At 42.5% G+C, this 20,815-nt stretch overlaps 1 protein-coding gene across 1 annotated transcript in view; it reads left to right on the top strand.

Annotated features, from left to right (window-relative positions):
• The window catches only part of GOLGA4 (golgin A4), a 157,912-nt gene that overhangs the window by 37,862 nt on the left and 99,235 nt on the right, over window positions 1–20,815 (top strand). Inside the window, exons 4-6 of the mRNA XM_040353284.1 lie at window positions 4,685–4,738; window positions 10,627–10,941; window positions 15,254–15,301. Of these exons, the coding sequence (XP_040209218.1) occupies window positions 4,685–4,738; window positions 10,627–10,941; window positions 15,254–15,301 (417 nt within the window). The remainder of the gene's footprint in view (window positions 1–4,684; window positions 4,739–10,626; window positions 10,942–15,253; window positions 15,302–20,815) is intronic.

Here is a 20,815-nt window from a genome sequence, read left to right as displayed (position 1 = left end):
CCCCGCAGCCGTCCTCGTTCACCGATCGGGCGGCCGACATCTCTCCCGGGTGTTACTTCCGGGTATTGTTGCTCCAGCGATGTGATTGGCCGGAGCCACGATTACGTCACTCCCACGGATGCGCGCAGGAGCCGCCAGTCACGGCACAGCCTCCATTAGGAACTGCACGATCGCCGTTGCTAAAGTGCGCCTGCGCTGTTGTTTAAAGCGGATCTTCACTGCATCTAAGCACCACAAACCAAAAACATACAATTAATTTTTAATATTCCAATCCAACTTCCCCCTCCTCCCATGTCTTCACGCTTTATTTTGTTAAACAATCAATTTGAAATACAACCCCCCCCCCCCCCCCGGCATTTTTAGCCGTGGCTTTATGAGTAAGGGAAAATCATTAATGTAACATTTACATTCTGGAATCCATCTGCCCTTAGCTCAAGCATTCATGCAGGAGAGTGCTTAGCTGAGAAAACCTCTCATACCTTCCTGAAGACTATTGGGATGTATGACATCATCTGCCTAGGCAAGAAACCAGTAAGTAACTTAAAGTAAAAAAAAAAAAAAAAAAAAAAGTTTAGAACAAGTAAATATGATATACTTTCCCATCTATTTACTAATGCTAGCATGAGGATTACAAATAATCAATGTTGATTAGGAGAGTGAAGTTCCACTTTAACACACATTTTATGATGCACCTGTATCAGGCACAGGATGTAATGGGCTTCTAGCAGCGTTTGTTCCAATTTACATATTCTCCTATAATGCACTTCCACTACGTCATTAAACCCCACCCACTCATGTCTCCTTACCCCATCCTACATCAAAGAGGACTACCTAGGGGGCCATAATTTACAGTATAGGTAGATATGCTCCCAATTTTGATTACCGTATATACGTGAGTATAAGCCGACCTGAATATAAGCCGAAGCACCTAATTTTACGCTAGAAAACTGGGAAAACGTATTGACTCAAGTATAAGCCTATGGTGTCCATCTGCATGCCTCACTGTGCCCATGCCTCACTGTTCCCGTGACTAGACTGATATTTAACATGGGAGTCTATGGAAGGGGTGCCCAGCTTTGAAAAATCGGTGCTCCCCAGCTGTGTAGGTCCTCCAGACAACAAACTTTGCACACTTGTAGAGGAGAAAGGGCGCTACATGTGTGCCAAGATCCGGGTTCAGGGGACCTACGACTGGCCAGTACCGGGTCCCTAAATTCACCAGAGAAATTACCCTTTAATATAGGAGTCTATGGAAGGGGTGCCCGGCTTTGAAAAATCGGTGCTCCCCGGCCGTAGGTCCCCCGGACAACAAACTTTGCACATTTATAAAGGAAGAGTGGGGCTACATGTGTGCCAAGTTTGGCCAGTACGGGGTGCCCAAATTCTGGGAGATTAGGCGCAAAAATGTGACTCGAGTATAAGCCGAGGGGGGCATTTTCAGCACAAAAAAATTTGCTGAAAAATTTGGCTTATACCCAAGTATATACGGTATCTAGTTAAGTAACAATGGCAGACCACCTTCTTCACAGCTGTCTAAACTATATTTGTGTTGTATGTCACATTGAATGCCAAATTTAGAAAATCTTGGGGTTTTTCTCCTCTATTCTGTTTTATCTGACTGTGTTGAATTCAGTCATCCTGGTAAATGCAGAAGCTGGTGCAGAAACTGGTCCTATGAGAGTAACAATTTGGAGATTTTATTTAATTTTATAGCTGCTGATTACTGTAGTTTAGGAAACTGTTACCATTTAGGCTGGAGTTGCTCTTTAAGAATATCTGTAATGCGCATTGCATTTCCATGAACTAATATATGGTTGTGGTTGCAAGGGGATTATTTGCATCAACAAACATTTTAATCAAACTTACTCCTAATTTCTGACAGTATTGGTTATGGGGTCTTTTCACTAATGCAACTGTGGTGAACTTATACAAATACAGTATATACTTGTGTTGCATCTCATCAGAATGAGTATTCAAGGAAAGTAGTTGTGTTTTTGTGCAGTTTACGTATACAGTGATTTATGCAAATTATGTACATCATTCGTGGTAAAAAAAAAAGAGTACATTTACAGCTACTAAATAAACATACAATATGCTCTTGCCAATAAATGACATTATTTTCCCTTTTAGTTACAGTGCCTTGAAAAGGTATTCATACCCCTTGACATTTTCCACATTTTGTCATGTTACAACCAAAAACATAAATGTATTTTATTTGGATTTTATGTGATAGACCATCACAAAGTGGCACATAATTGTGAAGTGGAAGAAAAATGATAAATGGTTTTCAGGTTTCTTTTTTTTTTTTTTTACAAATATCTGAAAAGTGTGGCGTGCATTTGTGTTTAGGCCCCTTGAGTCAATACTTTGTAGAACCACCTTTCGCTGCAATTACAGCTGCAAGTCTATTTGGGTGTTGGATTCTCTACTAGCTTTTGTGACAGGAAGTCAGGTAAATTTGAGGGGTGTTGTCACAGACGGGAGATACATTTCTGCCTTGTTTAGAAAATTCACCAATTACGATCAGGCGTCAGCTGCAGAGGTAGCCAGAAAGGTTTAAGGACTTTGGATAGCTTCAGCTGTTCAGAATGAGGAAATTAAGGCCTCTACAAGTTGTCCTGAGGATTGCTGCTCAATGCTGCATCCTGAGGCTTGTTGAGTTAAGGAGAGCAGTGACCTGAGGAAGACTTCTGAAGGTGAAGTGGTTGTTGATATCTTTGCTGTGTGATAAGAAAATCAAAAAGACTAATGTTTTCTGCTGGAAGACCAGCAGTGTCTGCCCAGCAGTAGGCTGTGCCAGACTCCATAGGTAGGTTCCTGTGTTGTGAAGGTAGACGGCCCAAGTGGCCAGGGTTTATTTTATGTTTTATTTTGTTTATGCTGTTTTGATGCTTGCACTTGTTTCCAGCAATATGGAAGAATAAACCATTACCCTTGTTTTTCAACCACCCACGGCTGCCTCTCTGTATAATTCAGTGTGTAGTGAACCCACTCAGGAGGTCACACACCCCGCTACCGAGCTAACCCCTTACACTTTGCACATCTAGAGTGACATGTTTGCCCATTCTTCTTTGCAAAATAGCTCAAGCTCTGTCAGATTGGATGGAGAGCATTTGTGAACAGCAATTTTCAAGTCTTGCCACAGATTATCAATTGGATTTAGGTCTGGACTTTAACTGGGCCCTTCTAACACATGAATATGCTTTGATCTAAACCATTCCTTTGTAGCTATGCATGTATGTTTAGGGTCGTTGTCCTGCTGGAAGGTGAACCTCCGCCCCAGTCTCAAGTCTTTTTCAGATTCTAACAGGTTTTCTTCTAAGATTGCCCTGTATTTGGCTCCTTCCATCTTCCCATCAACTCTGACCAGCTTCCCTATCCCTGCTGAAGAAACGCCTCCCCACAATATGATGCTGCCACCACCATGTTTTACGGGCGGGGGGGGGAGTGTATTTAGGTTGATGTGCTGTGTTAGTTTTCCGCTACACGTAGCATTTTGCTTTTAGGCAAAGAAATTAAATTCAGGTTAAATCTTACCAGAGCACTTTCTTCCACATGTTTGCTGTGTCCCTCACATGGCTTGCAGTTGTAATTGCAGTGCCTGTGGCACTGCTGAGGTGTTTTGGTCTCCTCTGACCAGAGCACTTTCTTCCACATGTGTCCCCCACATGGCTTCTCGCAAATTGCAAATGGGACTTCTTATGGATTTCTTTCAACAATGGCTTTCTTCTTGCCACTCTTCTATAAAGGCCAGATTTGTGGAGTGCCCGACTAATAGTTGTCCTGTGGACAGATTCTCCCACCTGAGCTGTGGATCTCTGCAGCTCCTCCAGAGTTACTATGGGCCTCTTGGCTGCTTCTCTGATTAATGCTTTCCCTGCCCGGCTTGTCAGCTTTGGTTGACGACCATGTCTTGGTATGTTTTCTGTTGTGCAATACACTTTCCATTTTTGGACGATGATTGAACGGTGCTCCTTGAGATGTTAAAAGCATGTTTTTTTTTTTTTTATAACCTAACCCTGCGTTCAAACTTCTCCACAACTTTATCCCTGACCTATCTGGTATGTTCCTTGGCCTTCATGATGCTGTTTGTTCACTAAGGTTCTCTAACAAACCTCTGAGGGCTTCACAGAAAAGCTGCATTTATACTGAGATTAAATTACACAAAGGTGTACTCTATTTACTAATTAGGTGACTTCTGAAGGCAACTGGTTCCACTAGATTTTAGTTGGGGGTATCAGAGTAAAGGGGGCTGAATACAAATGCACACCACACTTTTTTCACATTTTTTTTTGTAAAACATTTTGAAAACCATTTATCATTTTCCTTCCACTTCACAATTATGTGCCACTTTGTATTGGTAAATCACATAAAATCCCAATAAAATGATTTAAGTTTTTGGTTGTAACATGACAAAATATGGAAAATTTCAAGGGGTATGAATACTTTTTCAAGGCACTGTAATTACAGAAATGTCAGTATGCCAAGCTGCAACCAAATGTACAACTACTGTTCTTGCCTATTGTTAAACCGATCTAACCTGACATTTTAGACATGGTTTAACAAGGCTTGATTACTGGTTAACAACGCTTGACTTGACTAATGAAGTTTTACCTAAAAATTGTATCTACTTATATAAGATATACACATAAATGCATGTGCCCTGTGCTTTTATTTCACCCAGAATATATCCAGGTCTCAAGACAGTGTAAATGGAAATGATCCTGCCTCAAGTCAGGTAAGTTAATCACAGAGCGAATCTTACATTTTTTACTTTATAATATATCCAGTACTGTGCAAAACTTTTTAGACAAATCTGAGAATCTGTTCAATTGTGTCTCCTTCGCTCCTCCATTCAGAGTGGGGAGACCCTAAGATAGGAAGTGTATTACTGATCACCAGGGGAAAATTAAGGGAAAGCTAATGCAGCCACCATCTGTAACCACTTGCTTACTGGGCACATATACCCCCTTCCTGCCCAGGCGAAATTTCAGCTTTCGGCACTGTCATGCTTTGAATGAAAATTGCGCGGATGTGCGACGTTGTTCCCAAACAAAATTAATGTCCTTTTTTCCCCACAAATAGAGCTTTATTTTGGTGGTATTTGATCACCTCTGCGGTTTTTATTTTTTGCACTATAAACAAAAAAAGAGCGACAATTTTGAAAAAACACAATATTTTTTTACTTTTTGCTATAATATATATCCCATTTTTTTTTTTTTTTTTTTTTTAAAAGAACCTATTTTTTTCTCAGTTTATGCCGATATATGTATTCTTCTACATATTTTTGGTTAAAAAAATCGCAATAAGCTTATAGTGATTGGTTTGTGCAAAAGTTATAGCGCCTACAAAATAGGGGATAGAATTATGATAATTTTTTTTTTTTTTTTTTACTAGTAATGGCGGACACATCGGACACTTTTGACACATTTTTGGTACCATTCGCATTTATACAGCGAACAGTGCTATAAATATGCACTGATTACTGTATACATGTGACTGGCAGGGAAGGGGTCAACACTAGGGGGCAAGGAAGGGGTTAAATGTGTTCCCTAAGAGTGATTCTTACTGTGGGGGGAGGGGAATGACTGGGGGAGGTGACCGATCTGTGTCCCTATGTACAAGGGACACACCATCAGTCTCCTCTCCCTGACAGGACATGAATCTGTGTGTTTACACACACAGATCCACGTCCTTGGCTGTGTAACGGCCGATCGCGGGTAGCTGGCAGACATCGCGGCGGCCAGGCATGCGCATCGGCATCTCAGTGACGCGGCGTTCGCACGCCCCCCCAGTAGCCGGAGGTGCCGAGGATGTCAATAGACGGCCTCCTGGACCTGAAGAGCCACCTTGTGGCTGTCATTTTACAATGGCCTGGGCTCCAAGAAGTTAAAGATTGGTAAGCTGCAATATATTACATTTTTGTTTTTGGCTTTTTTACTGCTTTAACATACAAAATGCATAAACTGAAAAAACTTAAAGCAAAACAATATTTGGTGTTTCCATTTTTTTTTCTCTTAAAAAACTCAAGTCTCCCAGGTCCAATTGCAAAATTGGTTGTCTGTTGCTTCTACCTCTTCATGTAATCTCGGACAAATTTAGTGCTGAACAACTGTGAAAATGTGTACATGAGGGCACAGGTGCCCTCTTGTACATGTTTTCACCGTTTTCTGAAGATTGCCCAGTCTGAGTAGGGCTGCATTGCTGAAATCATTACGTGCCACAATCCGTGGCGAAGTTCCTTGTTCTGAGAGCTGGATGGTCTTTTTTACTTTTTTTTTTTTTTTTTTTTTTAATCCAACAAAATTTTATGTAGTTTGCAGAGGTACAAGGCATACAAAGTCCCCTCGCCATTGCGGGGACAGATATGTAAAAAGAGAAAATATAACTAATACACACATAGCATCTATAATCTTGAGGTAATGGTCTTTTTACTTTACATTCAGTGCTGAGGACAGGGTCTGAGGGCCATACTATCTCTTACAAGGCTCATTTTCACTGAAGGTGGTGCTGCATGTTTGGGGTAATACATTTATATTCTAGCCAATAGAATGCATTAACACTGAATGCACATGTGAAAATGCGGCTTTTACTATGTTTTTTCTGCTGCTTTTCTTTTGCAAGGAGAAAAGACATCTGAAGAATACAGTGTGCATGAATCCTTACAGTATAAAAGACTGGTGTACATATATTATAATAGGTTGGATTATAAGAGGGCAGTAGAAGCACATCATTTTAAAATAAAACACATCAGGTCATACAACTAATTTAATAAGGACCGGTTCACATTTGTGCTGTGGTCTAGATTTTGGGCGCATTTTATATGCATTTATGCACGTTAACATCAAAAGCTTTGCAATGTGCATTTTGATAAAAGCGCATTAAAGATGTAGCATGCAGGGCTTTTTTTTTTTTTTTTTTTGGATGAGGATTGTTACAATTTATTGACCTCTGGGTTATGGGCAGGGCTTTTTTTAATTTTTTTTTTTTTTTTTTTTATTAACGTGGACAGGGCCTAAGAGAGACACAAAATTGCAATTAAGTTTTACTGTGTGTATCAGAAAAGGTGGATTGCTAGCAGCTCTGTGTGTGGTTTTAAAGGGCATTTGCTTGGTCAGCCCAATTTCCTGTCTAATGACATGTCATTCTCCTGATGGGAGTGCAGCAGAGCTTCCTCGTGGGCTGTACAATTGAACCAAAAAGTAAAAAAATAAAATAAAAAATAGTCCTAGAAAAAAAAAAGGACATCCTTTCTGAACAGGGGTGAATTTAGCATTACACTTTATGCAAATTGTCTGAGCAAGCATAACAATCTTTTACCAGATTTTTTACATAATACACATTTACAGAGCTGGTGCCTGGATCTGTCCCCTGAAATGTTTACTTTGCAGCTAGCTGGAACCACACAGCTGCTGCTTCAAATATTTCCTGGATGGCTCTTCATTTTTTTTTTCTTGTGGACCACCATCTCAATTGCTAACTAAGGGAAGGTCATCCAATATACTCATTATTCATTTCAAAGGCCTTTTCACAAAAATTAGTGCATATGGCGGCACACTTGGGGGAGACTTTTAAAGGATAATGGTACTAATTATTTGTAAACTTCTAAAGTCTAGCTTATAAGTTCTGATTCATCAGCCACATGAGACACAGTCCAGAAAGACATTTTAGACCCGATAATTCGTTATAAAGCTATATAAACATAATCGATAGGAATTGGCCAACGATTAGCTTGTTTATATGGCTGACTGTAGTAAAAAAAAAAAAAAACTTGGGCTTTAAAGGAGAAGTGTGGGCAAAGCTTTTTTGGCCTTGCTTATCCTATGGATCACAGGAGTGAAGTCTTATTCTGTACTCCTGTGACCTGTTTTCAGCTGACTGCGGGCTGAAGCCTGCTGTCTGCTGACATCACGCGGAAAGATCCCAACTTTACAGTCAGCATCCACCCACATGCCTGGATCTGCAGCTGGCTTGGCCTCTCAGTTGTGCGGCTGGGGAGACTGAGCCAGCTGCGCTCTGCCCAGCCCAGGGTTTCTCCAACATGCAGTTATGTGTGTATATACAGATATTCTGCTTTTTGTTGGTGTAGGAGACCTCTATTACTGTGAGCATTGGGATCGCTACTTGCGCCATGTGCGGGGCTCCTACTGACAGAGCATTCTTAGATCCTGGATGTTGTTTCTTTTTCTAAATGGCCTTGGTGTTTGGGTTTTTACTCAGGGAGCTGACTGGAGATATATACTAGGATAACATCAGGGCCATTTTTAATAGCATCATGGGCCCCTGGGCAAAGTGATGCTCTGGGGCCCCTACCATGGATACAGTGCAGGTAAACAGACCTCAAGTAGGTAGGAGGCAGACAAGCAGAGCTTCTCCTTTTTGGTGGAGTTCCACAATCACTATATGAACAATCATTCTGTACAGCAAAGAAAATGTGGCAAAATACTACATACATAAAGTAACAAAGTTGTCTGCTAGATTCCCAGCACTATGACCCTTCTACGCCCCAGATGTCCCCCCAGCACTCGGACCCCTCTACACCCCAGATATCCCCCAGCACTGTGACCCCTCTACATCCCAGATATCCCCCCAGCACTTTGACCCCTCTACACCCTAGATATCCCCCCCCCCCGCACTGTAAACCATATACCATAAGATACCCCTTGTATTGTGATCCCACTACATCCCTGATACCCCCTAAACTGTGGCCTCCCTATATCTCTAATACCTGTAGCACTATAGCCCCCCAAGCTACCTCAAGCATTGCTACCCCCTATACACCCCAGATCCCCCCTCGGCATTGTTTGTTTTCCCCCATACACCCTTGATATCGCCTAGCACCATTATTCCATCCATGTTGTAACCCCTTTTCCAGTGGAGATACAATGCATGTAGACTTTTGGCTCTGTGCCTACGTCTAGCACTGGACTCACCTATACCAATCAAGCAGGCAGAAGGAGGGGTGGAGGAGGGAGCATCCCTCCAGGCATTCCAAGCCTTTCGGTGCAAACAGTGCCGGACAGCTGGGCTCACCATGACACCATCCACAATGCTACTTCCACAGGGTGGGCTCTCAGTGCTGCCGACTCAACAGCTCCTACCCTGCAGCTTTCGAGTCCCGAGCATTCAAGTTGCATGGGGCGGAGTCAGAGCATCACTGGCACTCCGGCTTTGCCCCTCCCTACCGGCTGTGAAATAAGGGGTATCGTTCTGCACGGCGCACCGCTGCCAGCCTGCCTCCCCTGTGTATCCATCGCTCTCAGTGCCATCATGGGGCCAGCAGATACAAATACTGCAGCTGCTGACTTTTAATATTAGGACACTTACCTGTCCTGGAGTCCAGCACCGTCCGCAGCAGTGGACGAGCGATCGCTCGTCACTCTGCTGCCCCCGCCATCCTTGGTGAGGGAACCAGGAAGTGAAGCGCTCCGGCTTCACTGCCCGGTTCCCTACGGCGCATGCACGAGTCGTGCTACGCCTGCCAATTGGCTCCCGCTGTATACTGGGAGCCGAGTGTTCCCAGAACACAACGGGACAGGAGGTGACGTCATGCCCGCACTCTGCCCGAGACTGTGTGGCCGGAAGTGGGTGCAAATACCTGTCTTTAGACAGGTATCTGCACCCCCCTCCCCCTGAAAGGTGTCAAATGTGACACCGGAGGGGGGGAGGGTTCCGATCAGCGGGAGTTCTACTTTAGGGTAGAGATATTACATCTTCACCCATACGACTTTATGAGCATACAGGAGGGAAAATATGTATCTGTTTTCTGATTGACATATTTTTTCACAATTTTTTTATGTATAATGTATATAAGCTTTATGTAAATGAGTGAGCTGCCAGATGTATAGTTTTGGCTGCCACTTGAATAAAGTGTCTACTATCTCTTTATATTTACCCTGCTGTTTTGTCCACTGGAAATACAGGTACTGTTGATAGATGTAATTATCTGTACACGTTGGTTTATACTTTTGTATGTGGAACCATGTGGTAGTGTATTAGGTTTTTTTCAAACTGACGAGATTGTACAGGGAAGAGAGGAGTCCTCTCATCAGGTGAAATCGGCCTTATTGTTATACAGTATATATTTGGTTATTTCTGTCCTGGCAATAGGAGGTTATGAGTAAACGCAAAAACGCGTTAACTTTCAGCTGTACCCCACACTGTCTGTGATGATTTCATGGAACATACTACAAAGGTTGAAGTGCAGCAGATTCCGAATACTTTTTTTATTTTCTGTGCCCCCTTACACTTACCTGAGCCTGATCTTGATCCAGCAATGTGCAGAGACTCTCTCGGCTTTCTCTTTCCTTGTTCGCTCAGAGACAGCAGGTCAATCACAGCCAGTGAGTAAGGAGTGGGGCTGGGGCCGAGCATGCACAAGTGCCCCCATCGCAAGTAGCTTGCTATGAGGACACTCTGCAGGGGGAAGAGCCAGAAGTCCCAGAAAGAGACCCACAAAGAGGAGGCTCAGTGCTACTCTGTGCAAAACCATTGCACAGAGCAGGTAAGTATGACATGTTTGGTTTAAAAAAGAAAAAATAAAGTTTTCCTTTGTGCTCTTTCAACTGTTAATATTATTCAACTATGGAGATTTTTGAAAGATTTAAAGTTTAACTTTCATTTCAGAAAAGCGATGGCCAATCTTTTGCACAGAAGCTGCAGCTTCGGGTCCCTTCAATGGAGTCATTATTTCGTAGTCCTGTGAAGGAGACGTTGTTTCGTTCTTCATCAAAAGAATCGCTTGTAAGAAGCGGTTCGCGTGAATCTTTAAACCGAATTGAGTCGGACAATGCAGGACCTATGTTTGATCCTTCTTCAGATATTGAAAGTGAGACTGAAGATTCTGTGAGCAATTTTGAGGGACTCGGCAAAGAACAGCTATTTCATAGGCTGCGAAGAATGGAGAAAAGCTTGGGCAATTACAGAGGGAAATATTCTGAGGTAAGTGATTATATAATGATAATAAATGGCTCACTGTCAATTGGTGTGCAGTGGCTACAGTAAATACCCTCCTCTCCGATGGTGTTCAGTGGAAGCAAAGAAAAAAAACCTGTTCATTGGTGATAAGTGGTTGCTTACCTGAACATATGCTATCGCACTGCTTTCCCCCTCTTTGGGCCAAAACGACATAATTTCTGTCAGGCGGACTTATTTCCCAGTTGGGGGCAGAGTGGGTAGTAGATCACTTCTTCAGACAGGTAGTACTAGGTGCTTAAGCACAACATTATTAGGAATAGTTGAGGCTTAGATTTGGATTGCAAAAATTGCAGGTCTCTATTAAGGTCTAAAAGTCCTACTCTTGCCAAAATGTATCTTTTAAAGTTTTCAAAATCTTGGGGAAGGATTAGAATTAACCCGTTCCCTGTCATGGCCAGTTTTGCATTTTCTGCACACATTTTAAAATATTAATTTTAGGCCTAATAAAACCACCAAACACTATATATTTTCCTAAAGCAGGGACCCTGGTGGAAAAAAATTGAGATTTTTTTGCAATTTTTATTATGTCACATGATATGAACGCAACTGTTACCTATATTTTCATTAAAAATACACTAAACTTAAAGCCCAATTCTGTAATTTTGGGCAGTTGTCATTTTTGTACATTGATGTACCCAAAACTTGTGTTTAATGTTTGCATGTGTATATTTGTGTAGTGAGGGGCTTTTAGCCATTAAAACATTTTTTTATTTTTTTTTATTTAGTGTAGATTTAATCTTATGACATTATGGGGATTACTGTGCTCCTTACATCAATTTTGCACCCCTTTGAAGCTGATCCAGCGCTATCTGCCATTTCTGTCCCAGGCTACATGTGTTGAAAAGGAATGGCCAGCTTTATACAGTAGCTACCTGAATCCTCCCTCTAGAAAGGCCTATTCTGTGTGTGTTTGTTTTTTTGTTTTTTCATTTTTCCAAAAAGCAACAGAACTTCAAGAACTATTTTAATTGTTTTAGAAAAATAAAATACACTAGTATTGTAATACTGTATTTTTGGGTTTATACAAATTAGTTTCTCCCTTGCCCATTGAGGGACACGGCAAGTCTTTAACTTTCAGGTTATACTGCCACTTACAGTTGGATTGGACACTGGAAAAAAAAATGTAGATCAGCCCAGGATAACCCCTCCCAATACCAGCATGCCTAAGTTTTTGTTAGTATCTGAGGAGGCTGGATGTTTTTCTGAAGCTCTGCTGTTTTAAAGACTAACTTATGTTTTTGATAGCACCCTTTTTTTGTTTTAAACCACACTCATCTCTACATTGCTCCTGGAACTGTGTCTCTTCGATTGAGTCTCTCTGGGGCAGTTGACCTGTCTTTTGGGGTGTGGCAAAGGCACACCCCACTGTACTGAATATTGCAGGCATAGCCTGGAAGTGACATTCAGCCACTGGATTTTGCATAGGGCACTTTCCAGACTGTTCTGTTCGATTTTGGGTATTTTCCAGGTCCATAGGCACTGGTATTGCCCTAGCTCTAGTCGTCGGAATTTCTGTCCATGTATGGCCATTCCCTTTTTATGAGAAATCAATCTAGCAAATTACTTCTCGTGAATGGCAGTGCTGGAAAATTTCAGTTCGATCAGCTCAGCAGACCATAGACTGCAGTGCTGATTTGTGTATTCTAATGGCGGGAGTCTCTCCAATGTCAGGATATAATGATAAAGCTGGGAAGATTCCCACATCCACGCTGAATTTATGTATAAGTGAATGGGTTCAGTTTTTTTTGTTGGCTAGCCAGCTAGCTGAACAGATATAGTATAGAATCATGTCTGGGCAACCTTAGCGTGTAGGCTGATCAGATTAAGTACTACCCCAGCTAATTGGGTAACCTATGGATTTACGGAAGAAGGGGTTAACTGTGAGAATGAGCACTGATGTAATCTGAGCTGAATGTTTCGTCTACCTCACTGTACATAGTGTTGAGGAAGCATCTTCCTGATGCTGCTCCTGTTTAAGGACTGTTGCACGGGGATATCCTGGCCCTAAGGTTCATAAAATAAAGTGGGCAGGTTTGTCACCAGCAACAGAAATCCTTCAACAGAGGTAGTGGATTCTTGTGTTGCTTAGTTGGATCTGTACACCCTGATCTGTGCCTTTCTTCCCCTGAAATGTATTTCCTTATCTACTTTGAAGGATCGAGACAGAGGGCATACTTCCAGACCAATGGGGTATTCCAACCTAGTAGATAATCTGCAGGCTCTGCCTGATTATCAGGATCTTCTGTCCTAAGGATCGATTTATCATCCTGTGTTAGATTTAAATGGCATGGCTGGTAAATCCCAGGTTTTGAGAGCCAGGGGCATCTCTGAGTCTGTGTTTTCTGTGATTCTAAAAGCTAGGGAGTCTTCCTCAAGGTCTATCATTGGACATAGAAGGCATAGATTTCTTGGTGTGAATCTTGAGGTCTCCAATCCAGGAGTTTCTCTTCAGGGTATGGATCAGCATATGCAATCAAGGGTTCCCCTCCTTTCTTTCCTGTTCTAGAGACCATTGGGTTCTCGATCTTTGATCACAACCTTTGTAGCTCTCCCTCTTTCCCTGTGACTCCGGGATCTTAATTTAGTTCTCTCTGCCCTTCAAAAACTGCTCTTTGAATACATTAGAGACATTCCTCTGTCTACCCTCACAAACAAGGTGGTGTTTTTTGTAGCTATTACCTCCTGCAAAGTGAGTTACTGAATTCGTGGCCTTATCTTTCAAGGAACCTTTTCTGGCTTTGCATACGGATAAAGTTGTGTTGCTGGCCAGGACTTTCTTCTTGCCTAAGGTAGTTTATACCTTTCACCTTAACCTCTACCTAAAGGAAATGTTCCCTTCATAGTCTGGATGTGGTTCAGACTGTGGTAGTTTCTCTCAGTAACTGCTTCTTTCAGGGGAAGTAAATTTTATTTTTGTCATTCAGGTTGAACCCTGCAATCGCTTCTTATTCCACCATCTACTTACTGCAGATCATCCAAGCTTATGGTCTCAAAGATTAGGTTCCACCCTTTCCTGTCAAATCACATTCTACTAGATCTCAGATCTGTGATTGCTCTTTGAGATTTGTGGCATCATGCAACTGTTTCCTAGATTTCCACATGATCTTTTGTTCACACGTCCTTTTAAGTTCTACAAGGTAGACATTTTGGCCTCATCTGTGCCAGCTTCAGATGTAAGGTCCTTTTAGACAGTCCCCATTTTCTTTGGCCTGTTAGCAGTTATTCTGTGTTTCCCACACCTCAGTTGCACTGTTTTTGGTCTCACTGCATCTTTTAATGGACGGTAAAGAAAATGGGATTTTTTACATACTGTAAAATCCTTTCTTTGCAGGAACACAGCTCCCACACCTATGTGTTTATGATACTGTTGGTACTGCTTTGCTACACAACTGAGGTGTGCTGTTGGTAGGGGTGATGATTTTGGGCTAGATTGTGATTATTTTTTTTTGTTTGCCAGCGTCTGTCATCTTGTAGGCGGCAGTATAATCAAAAGGTTAATGACTTCCTGTGCCCCTCAGTGTACAGCAAGGAAATAATTTTACGGTGAGCACAGAAGTCATATTTTTCTATCCCATTATATTGAAAATCTTTTTATGCTTGCATATTGAAAGGAAAGTGTGCACCATGATTGATGGGTCCATGTTATGTTCCATCTTGTGGCATTTCTTCACATGGGGGCGTTATTCTTCGGTTACAGATTACAAAATGCCAATATTCCCAAGCTGTTATTTAGTTTTTCCTATTGCTTCTGCTTGTATCTCATACCACCCGGTGCACATTCTTTATGTCATGTAGGAAGAATGACATGCCAGACTGGGTAATGTCCAACACAAATCATCTGTCAAAGTTGTCTTTCACAAGAATCTTGTTTTTTTTTTTTTTTTTTAAATGGTACATAGTTTCATGTTCAAACAAATGCGTGCATGGTGACCTGGCCACCGCATGGTTTCATTTTTTTTCTAATATGTTTTTAATTAATCTGCTGCAACTTTACATTCTTGTGTTCAGCATGCAGTTCTATTATTGCATTATATTCTCATCCAGTTCTCAGAACTGAAATGGATAGACATTATTTATTTACTTTTAATACAAAGATATGAGTGAGAACCTCAAATATTCTACATATACCCAATAATAAATTCTATATTATATCTGTGAATTAGCATATGTGCATATATAGTTATAAGTCAGTAATTATACGATCAGTGTACTATTAAATACACCTTAATTTTTTTTATCATTTTCTCTTGATTGTATTTGTGTTTTTGATTTGCAGTTGGTTACAGCATATAGAACAGTTCAGAGGGACAAAGAGAAACTTCAGGTAGGAAATGCTTTGTATGTTTTGAATGTTGCTTATGTTTCTACTACCCCCACTGGCTGTAATATGCAGCACTATTATATTTGATTGCTAAAAAGAAATGCTTCCTCAGACATTTGAGTGGAGGGCAGATGTGATCTAGCAGCAGAGTTAGTCTTAAAGAGGAAGTAAACCCTGATGGGTTTTACTTCCCCCCCCCCCCTGCAAAGTAAATGCATAATGGGCTATTATGCATCGCATACTAGCCCATTATATTGCACTTAACTGTAAACAAAGCCTGCAATGTCCCCGCTGCAGGCCACATCTATCTTCACCCCTCTTCCTTCCGCGGCCGTGGACTCTGGCTCTGTGACTGATCAGAGTTGCGTGATTTCACTCCCGTGCATGTGCGCGGGAGCCGCCAGTCAAGGCACGGGCTCTTTAGAAATGGCACGATCCCTTTTGGAAATTGCACGATAGTGCGCAAGCGTATATGGTAAATATCTTCTAAACCACGCAGCTTTAGGAGATATTTCCAGTACCTACGGGTAAGCCTTATTATAGGCTTACCTGTAGGTTTTAATGGTAGTAAAGGGTTTACAACCACTTTAACCACTTAAGACCCCGACCTTTATGCAGGTAAACGACCTGGCCCCTTTTTGCGATTCAGCACTGCGTCGCTTTAACTGACAATTGCACAGTCGTGCGACGTGGCTCCCAAACAAAATTGGCGTCCTTTTTTTCCCACAAATAGAGCTTTCGTTTGGTGGTATTTGATCACCTCTGCGGTTTTTATTTTTTTTGCGCTATAAACAAAAACATAGCGACAATTTTGAAAAAAATGCAAGATTTTTTTACTTTTTGCTATAATGAATATCCCCCAAAAATATATATACATTTTTTTCCTCAGTTTAGGCCGATACGTATTCTTCTACATATTTTTGAAAAAATCGCAATAAGCGTTTGATTGGTTTGCGCAAAAGTTTTAGCGTTTGCAAAATAGGGGATAGTTTTATGGCATTTTTATTAATATTTTTTTTTTTTTTACTAGTAATGGCGGTCATTGATTTTTTTTTCGTGACTGCGACAGATGGCGGACACTTTTGACACATTTTTGGGACCATTGTCATTTTCACAGCGAAAAGTGCTATAAAAACACGGATTACTGTGAAAATGACACTGGCAGTGAAGGGGTTAACCAGGAGGGGGCGCTGTAGGGGTTAAGTGTGCCCTGAGGGAGTGTTCTTACTGTGGTGGGGCGTGGCTGTGCGTGTGACGTTACTGATCGTCGTTTCCTAACACAAGGTAGGCGATCAGTAACAGCCACACTAGGAAGCACGGGGAGAGGTTTGTTTACACTTCTCCCCGTTCTTCCTCTCTGTGATCCGATCACGGGACACCGGCGGCGATTGTGTTCGCTGTTCCCACGGGACGGTCACGGAGGGGAGGACTGGGGCATGAGTGCGCCGCCGGCGGCGCGCTGCACGGCCCATGGCTGGGCTCTTAGCCGTGCCATTTTTTTTAAGTATATCGTTGTGCGGCAGTCCTCAAGTGGTTAAAGTGATTGTAAAGTCTCAAGTTTTTTTTTTTTAAATAACAAACTGACATGGCAAAAACTGGGCTGTATGCAGAGCACACCGCTATTTTGCCCTGTGCTATTAGGCACAGAATCCGTCTTAATGAAATAATCCATATTTAAGCTAAATAGGTTCACTCACCATTCATACAAAAAGACACCATCACCCATCAGCTTGTTATCAAGTCACCGTCATCACCATCATTGCCATCATGGCTCAGCAAAGCTCATTTTATTCACCCATACAGGAAGTGGTCACTCCACCAGTTAATCACCTCCCCCATGGGAGTGGTCATTACAGGATGTCCCCTTGACACAGCAAACACCATATAAGGACATTCCTTCTAACAGGAAGTCCCATAGAATACATGAATAGAATATAATACAATGAATACAATACAATGAATAGAAATACATACAATGCTGCTAAAGTCTTATGGGCGTGTCTGATTCAGGGATTGCCCTTCCCCCACACAAAACCGATCACAAGCTCTCATAGTAAACGCTGATAGAATCCTTAATCTGCGCCATTCCATAGAATAATGCATATCCAGATTATACCCTTATTAAAGGTGGAATGGAGGCTATCTACAGGCGTACGCTACGAATCCCAAGCCATGCTGATCAGACAAGACCCAGATAAGAGCGCACATCTGTCCATAACCACTAGTGTGCTTGCGGAGTGAGCGCACCCCCTCCTCAACGATCTTCTGTGCTAAATGCACAGAGGGCCCCTCGTCGGCGGACATATGCCCACGCCGCAAACATCACACTCCAACCTCAAGACATTTTCTACTACCAGACGAGATTCAACCAGCCTCAGACTGCCCCAGTGAGTTCTATTTAGAGCGGGCTGCGGAAGTACTAAGACTGGGTGCCATTATGACAATACATATTAAATACATCTTCAAATTTCCACCACAAAACATGTTATACTTACCTGCTTTGTTGCAGTGGTTTTGCACAGAGCAGCCTGGATCCTCCTCCTCTTATCAGGTCCCTCTTCGCTGCTTCTGGCCCCTCCCTCCTGTCCAGTGCCCCCACAGAAAGCCACTGGCTATGGGGCACCCAAGCTGAGCTGCAGTTCTGTGTGTCCATTCAGCCCCGCCCTCTCTCTTTCCTGATTGGCTAACTGACTGGAGCCAATGTCGCCGCTGCTGTCCTCAGCAAATCAGGAGGGAGAGTCCCGGACAGCTGAGGGACTCGTGGACATTGCTGGACAAAGATGAGGCTCAGGTAAGTCATAGGGGGGCTAAGAGGGGCAATTCCTATGAGAAAGCCTTTTGACTAGAACGAGATGACCTTTTTACCGTTTTTTTTCATAGTTACTTGCTGCATTTTAGTTCAATGACAGGTACTGGTCATGTCAGTTTGCTACATAAATAAAATAAAAACCTAATATTTTTCTTTTCATATGGAGGGCAAAGGATTCAGATACGGTTGACTTAAACTGGTACCTACAAGGAGGATTTAGATACTGGTAAACAAAAAGAGTAAAAGTTGCCCTCCTTATAACTGCAGGGCTTGGAGTAGAATAGTAAAGCAGACCTCTCACATTCCTTTGAAGGGAAAGTCCAACCAAAGCTGCCTAACTGGTAGCATGCAAGTATGCAGTAAAAGGAAGTGAATGTCAGCAGTGGTAATAAAGTAACGCTAAAGGTGAGGAGGAGCTGAGAGGTGTCCAGGAAGACCTGCCGTCCATTCTGGCAGAGCTCAGTGACTGCGGAGGATTGATTGGAAGCCATCCTGGAATCTGGAAGAGGAGCAGGCTGAGTCCTGGAACAGGAAGAGCCGACACACCGGCCACTGTGCAGGAGCGGAAGTGATGAGAGAACGGGACACGCCGTCCTCTTCCTCCTCCAGGAGCCTGATTGGGTATTGATCTACTGAAGCGTATACTGTTTGGAACTATTCCCTACATTTTCCATACTCAGAAAGTCCGTTTGGGAAGACTTTAAACATCCCTGGGCCTTATGAGAACGGTGCAATTACGGTCAATCCATCTGGTAAGGAGATCATATTCTCACTAATTGGGTGTTCTTTCCGGTGGAGGATTTTTATCATCTTTAACATTCACCAGCACACCATCATATTTCTTCTCATTCAATCAGTTGGATGTGGATCACGTTTATGGACTTTTATATTACTTCTTTTCCCTTTTTTACTTTTTATATATGTCACGGTTTTTACCAATATTATTTCATCATATATTGGCTGTCATTGTTTAACATACCAATATTTCTTAACCGTATATTGGCTATCCTGGTTCACTGAGCGCCGTACTTCTTTGTTTATATAAACAAAAAGAGTAACCAGCTTGGTAGAACCCTTCCCACTCTCAGCATGCTTCTGTTTTTTGTTAGTGTCCTAGAATGATGATTTCCTTTCTCTAAGGGCCCTTTCACACGGGAGGACGAACGGACCGTTTTTTTACAAGTTCGTTTACAGACTTGTAATGCATCCCTATGGGATTGCAGACGTTAGCGGATGATGCATCTGCTAACGTCCGTAGCGATCTGCCTCCGCAACGATCCGCCTTTTTAGACCCTATTTTTCTTCTGTCTGGCGGAACGGATAGGATGAATACGGACACACGGTCCGTATTCATCCGATTCTCCATAGGGGAGAGCGGAGGAAAGACAGGGCAGTCTCTGCACAGTGTGCGGGGACCGCCCTGTCCGCTGACAGCTCAGTGGGGATTTACGGATGATCCCCGCTGAGCCGACGGACACACACGGGGCGGATCAATACGGATCCGCTCCGTGTGAAAGAGCCCTAAGAAATGTTTTATTATTATATTGGCCATTTTGGTTTTGTTTTAATGACATTTATTTACCTTAATGTATTCCATTCATTACAATGAAAAATATTCCGGTAGTTGTATGCACCCAACCCTAAATACTGAGTTTGTTCCTATCTCGATCCAGCTTTGTACCCTCTGCAGCGCTGGCAGTCTCTTTTCCACTCTTCACCGGACACAAAGGCAGCAGCATGATCTATTGGCTCCTGCTGCTGTCAATCAAATCCTGCGAGGAGGGAGCCCCCCACTGTGTCTTTTGATGCCCAGGGTTCGGGAGCACGCCTGCACATGTGCCCTCATAGCACACAGCTTAGTAGGGGAGCCCACACAGAGTAGAGCTGGGAGTGCTGGCGGCGGGCCCCAGAAAAGGAGGTTTGGACCGCTTGGTGCAATATTATTAAACTGAGCAATAAGGTATGTTTATTATTTTTAGGGACCAAAAATTATGGTTTTACAATCGTTTAAGATTTTATTTTTATTTTTTTGAAGTCTTCATCTGCACACATCTCTTATGAAGCTATTCTGATCAGCATATCCTCAGAAAAGCTACCCAGTATGTTTATTAGTACCATTGAGCACCACTATTACACTCATTTTGTGAATTAACCATCAGGGAGGAACCAAAAATCTTGCTTTAACTTACAAAGTAGAAAGTATTCTGTCCTGGACAAAACACATTCCAGGCTTCACACCCCTGGCTTGGACAACCCTTAGGTAGACGACTGAACCCCGCCATGCCTGGGCCAGGGGGTGATTGTTTGTACACCCATAAGTGTTCCAGCGCCGCTATCACAGGTAGGGGGGAACCATGGATTTGAATCTCCTGGTCTCCAGATTTAACAGTACAAAACAAGTAAAAAATGCGCAGTAAACCAATGCCTCAGGCATCTAATCAGCACCATAGGTATGTGCAAGATGGGCAGAGTCAGCAAGCAATAGTTTACAAAGTCTGACAAGAAGGATAAAGTCTGTAGAGTTTGATGGGGGTACACACTCACAGGGCTGCCATCAGAGGGGAACAGAAACCATGTTCCAGTTCTATGGGAAAACAACAAGGGAAGAGGCGCCTCTGGGTGTAGTAGTTTAAAACAATTTTAATAAAGCATAAGTAATGGTCACTCACATTTTAGAAGTGACAGTTGGGCATATAAAAGATGTTCCC

This window comes from Rana temporaria, chromosome 5 (assembly GCF_905171775.1).
Source record: "Rana temporaria chromosome 5, aRanTem1.1, whole genome shotgun sequence".
NCBI lineage: Eukaryota > Metazoa > Chordata > Amphibia > Anura > Ranidae > Rana > Rana temporaria.
The sequence above is the reverse complement of the archived record's forward strand: the minus strand, read 5'-3'. Positions and strand labels throughout refer to the sequence as shown.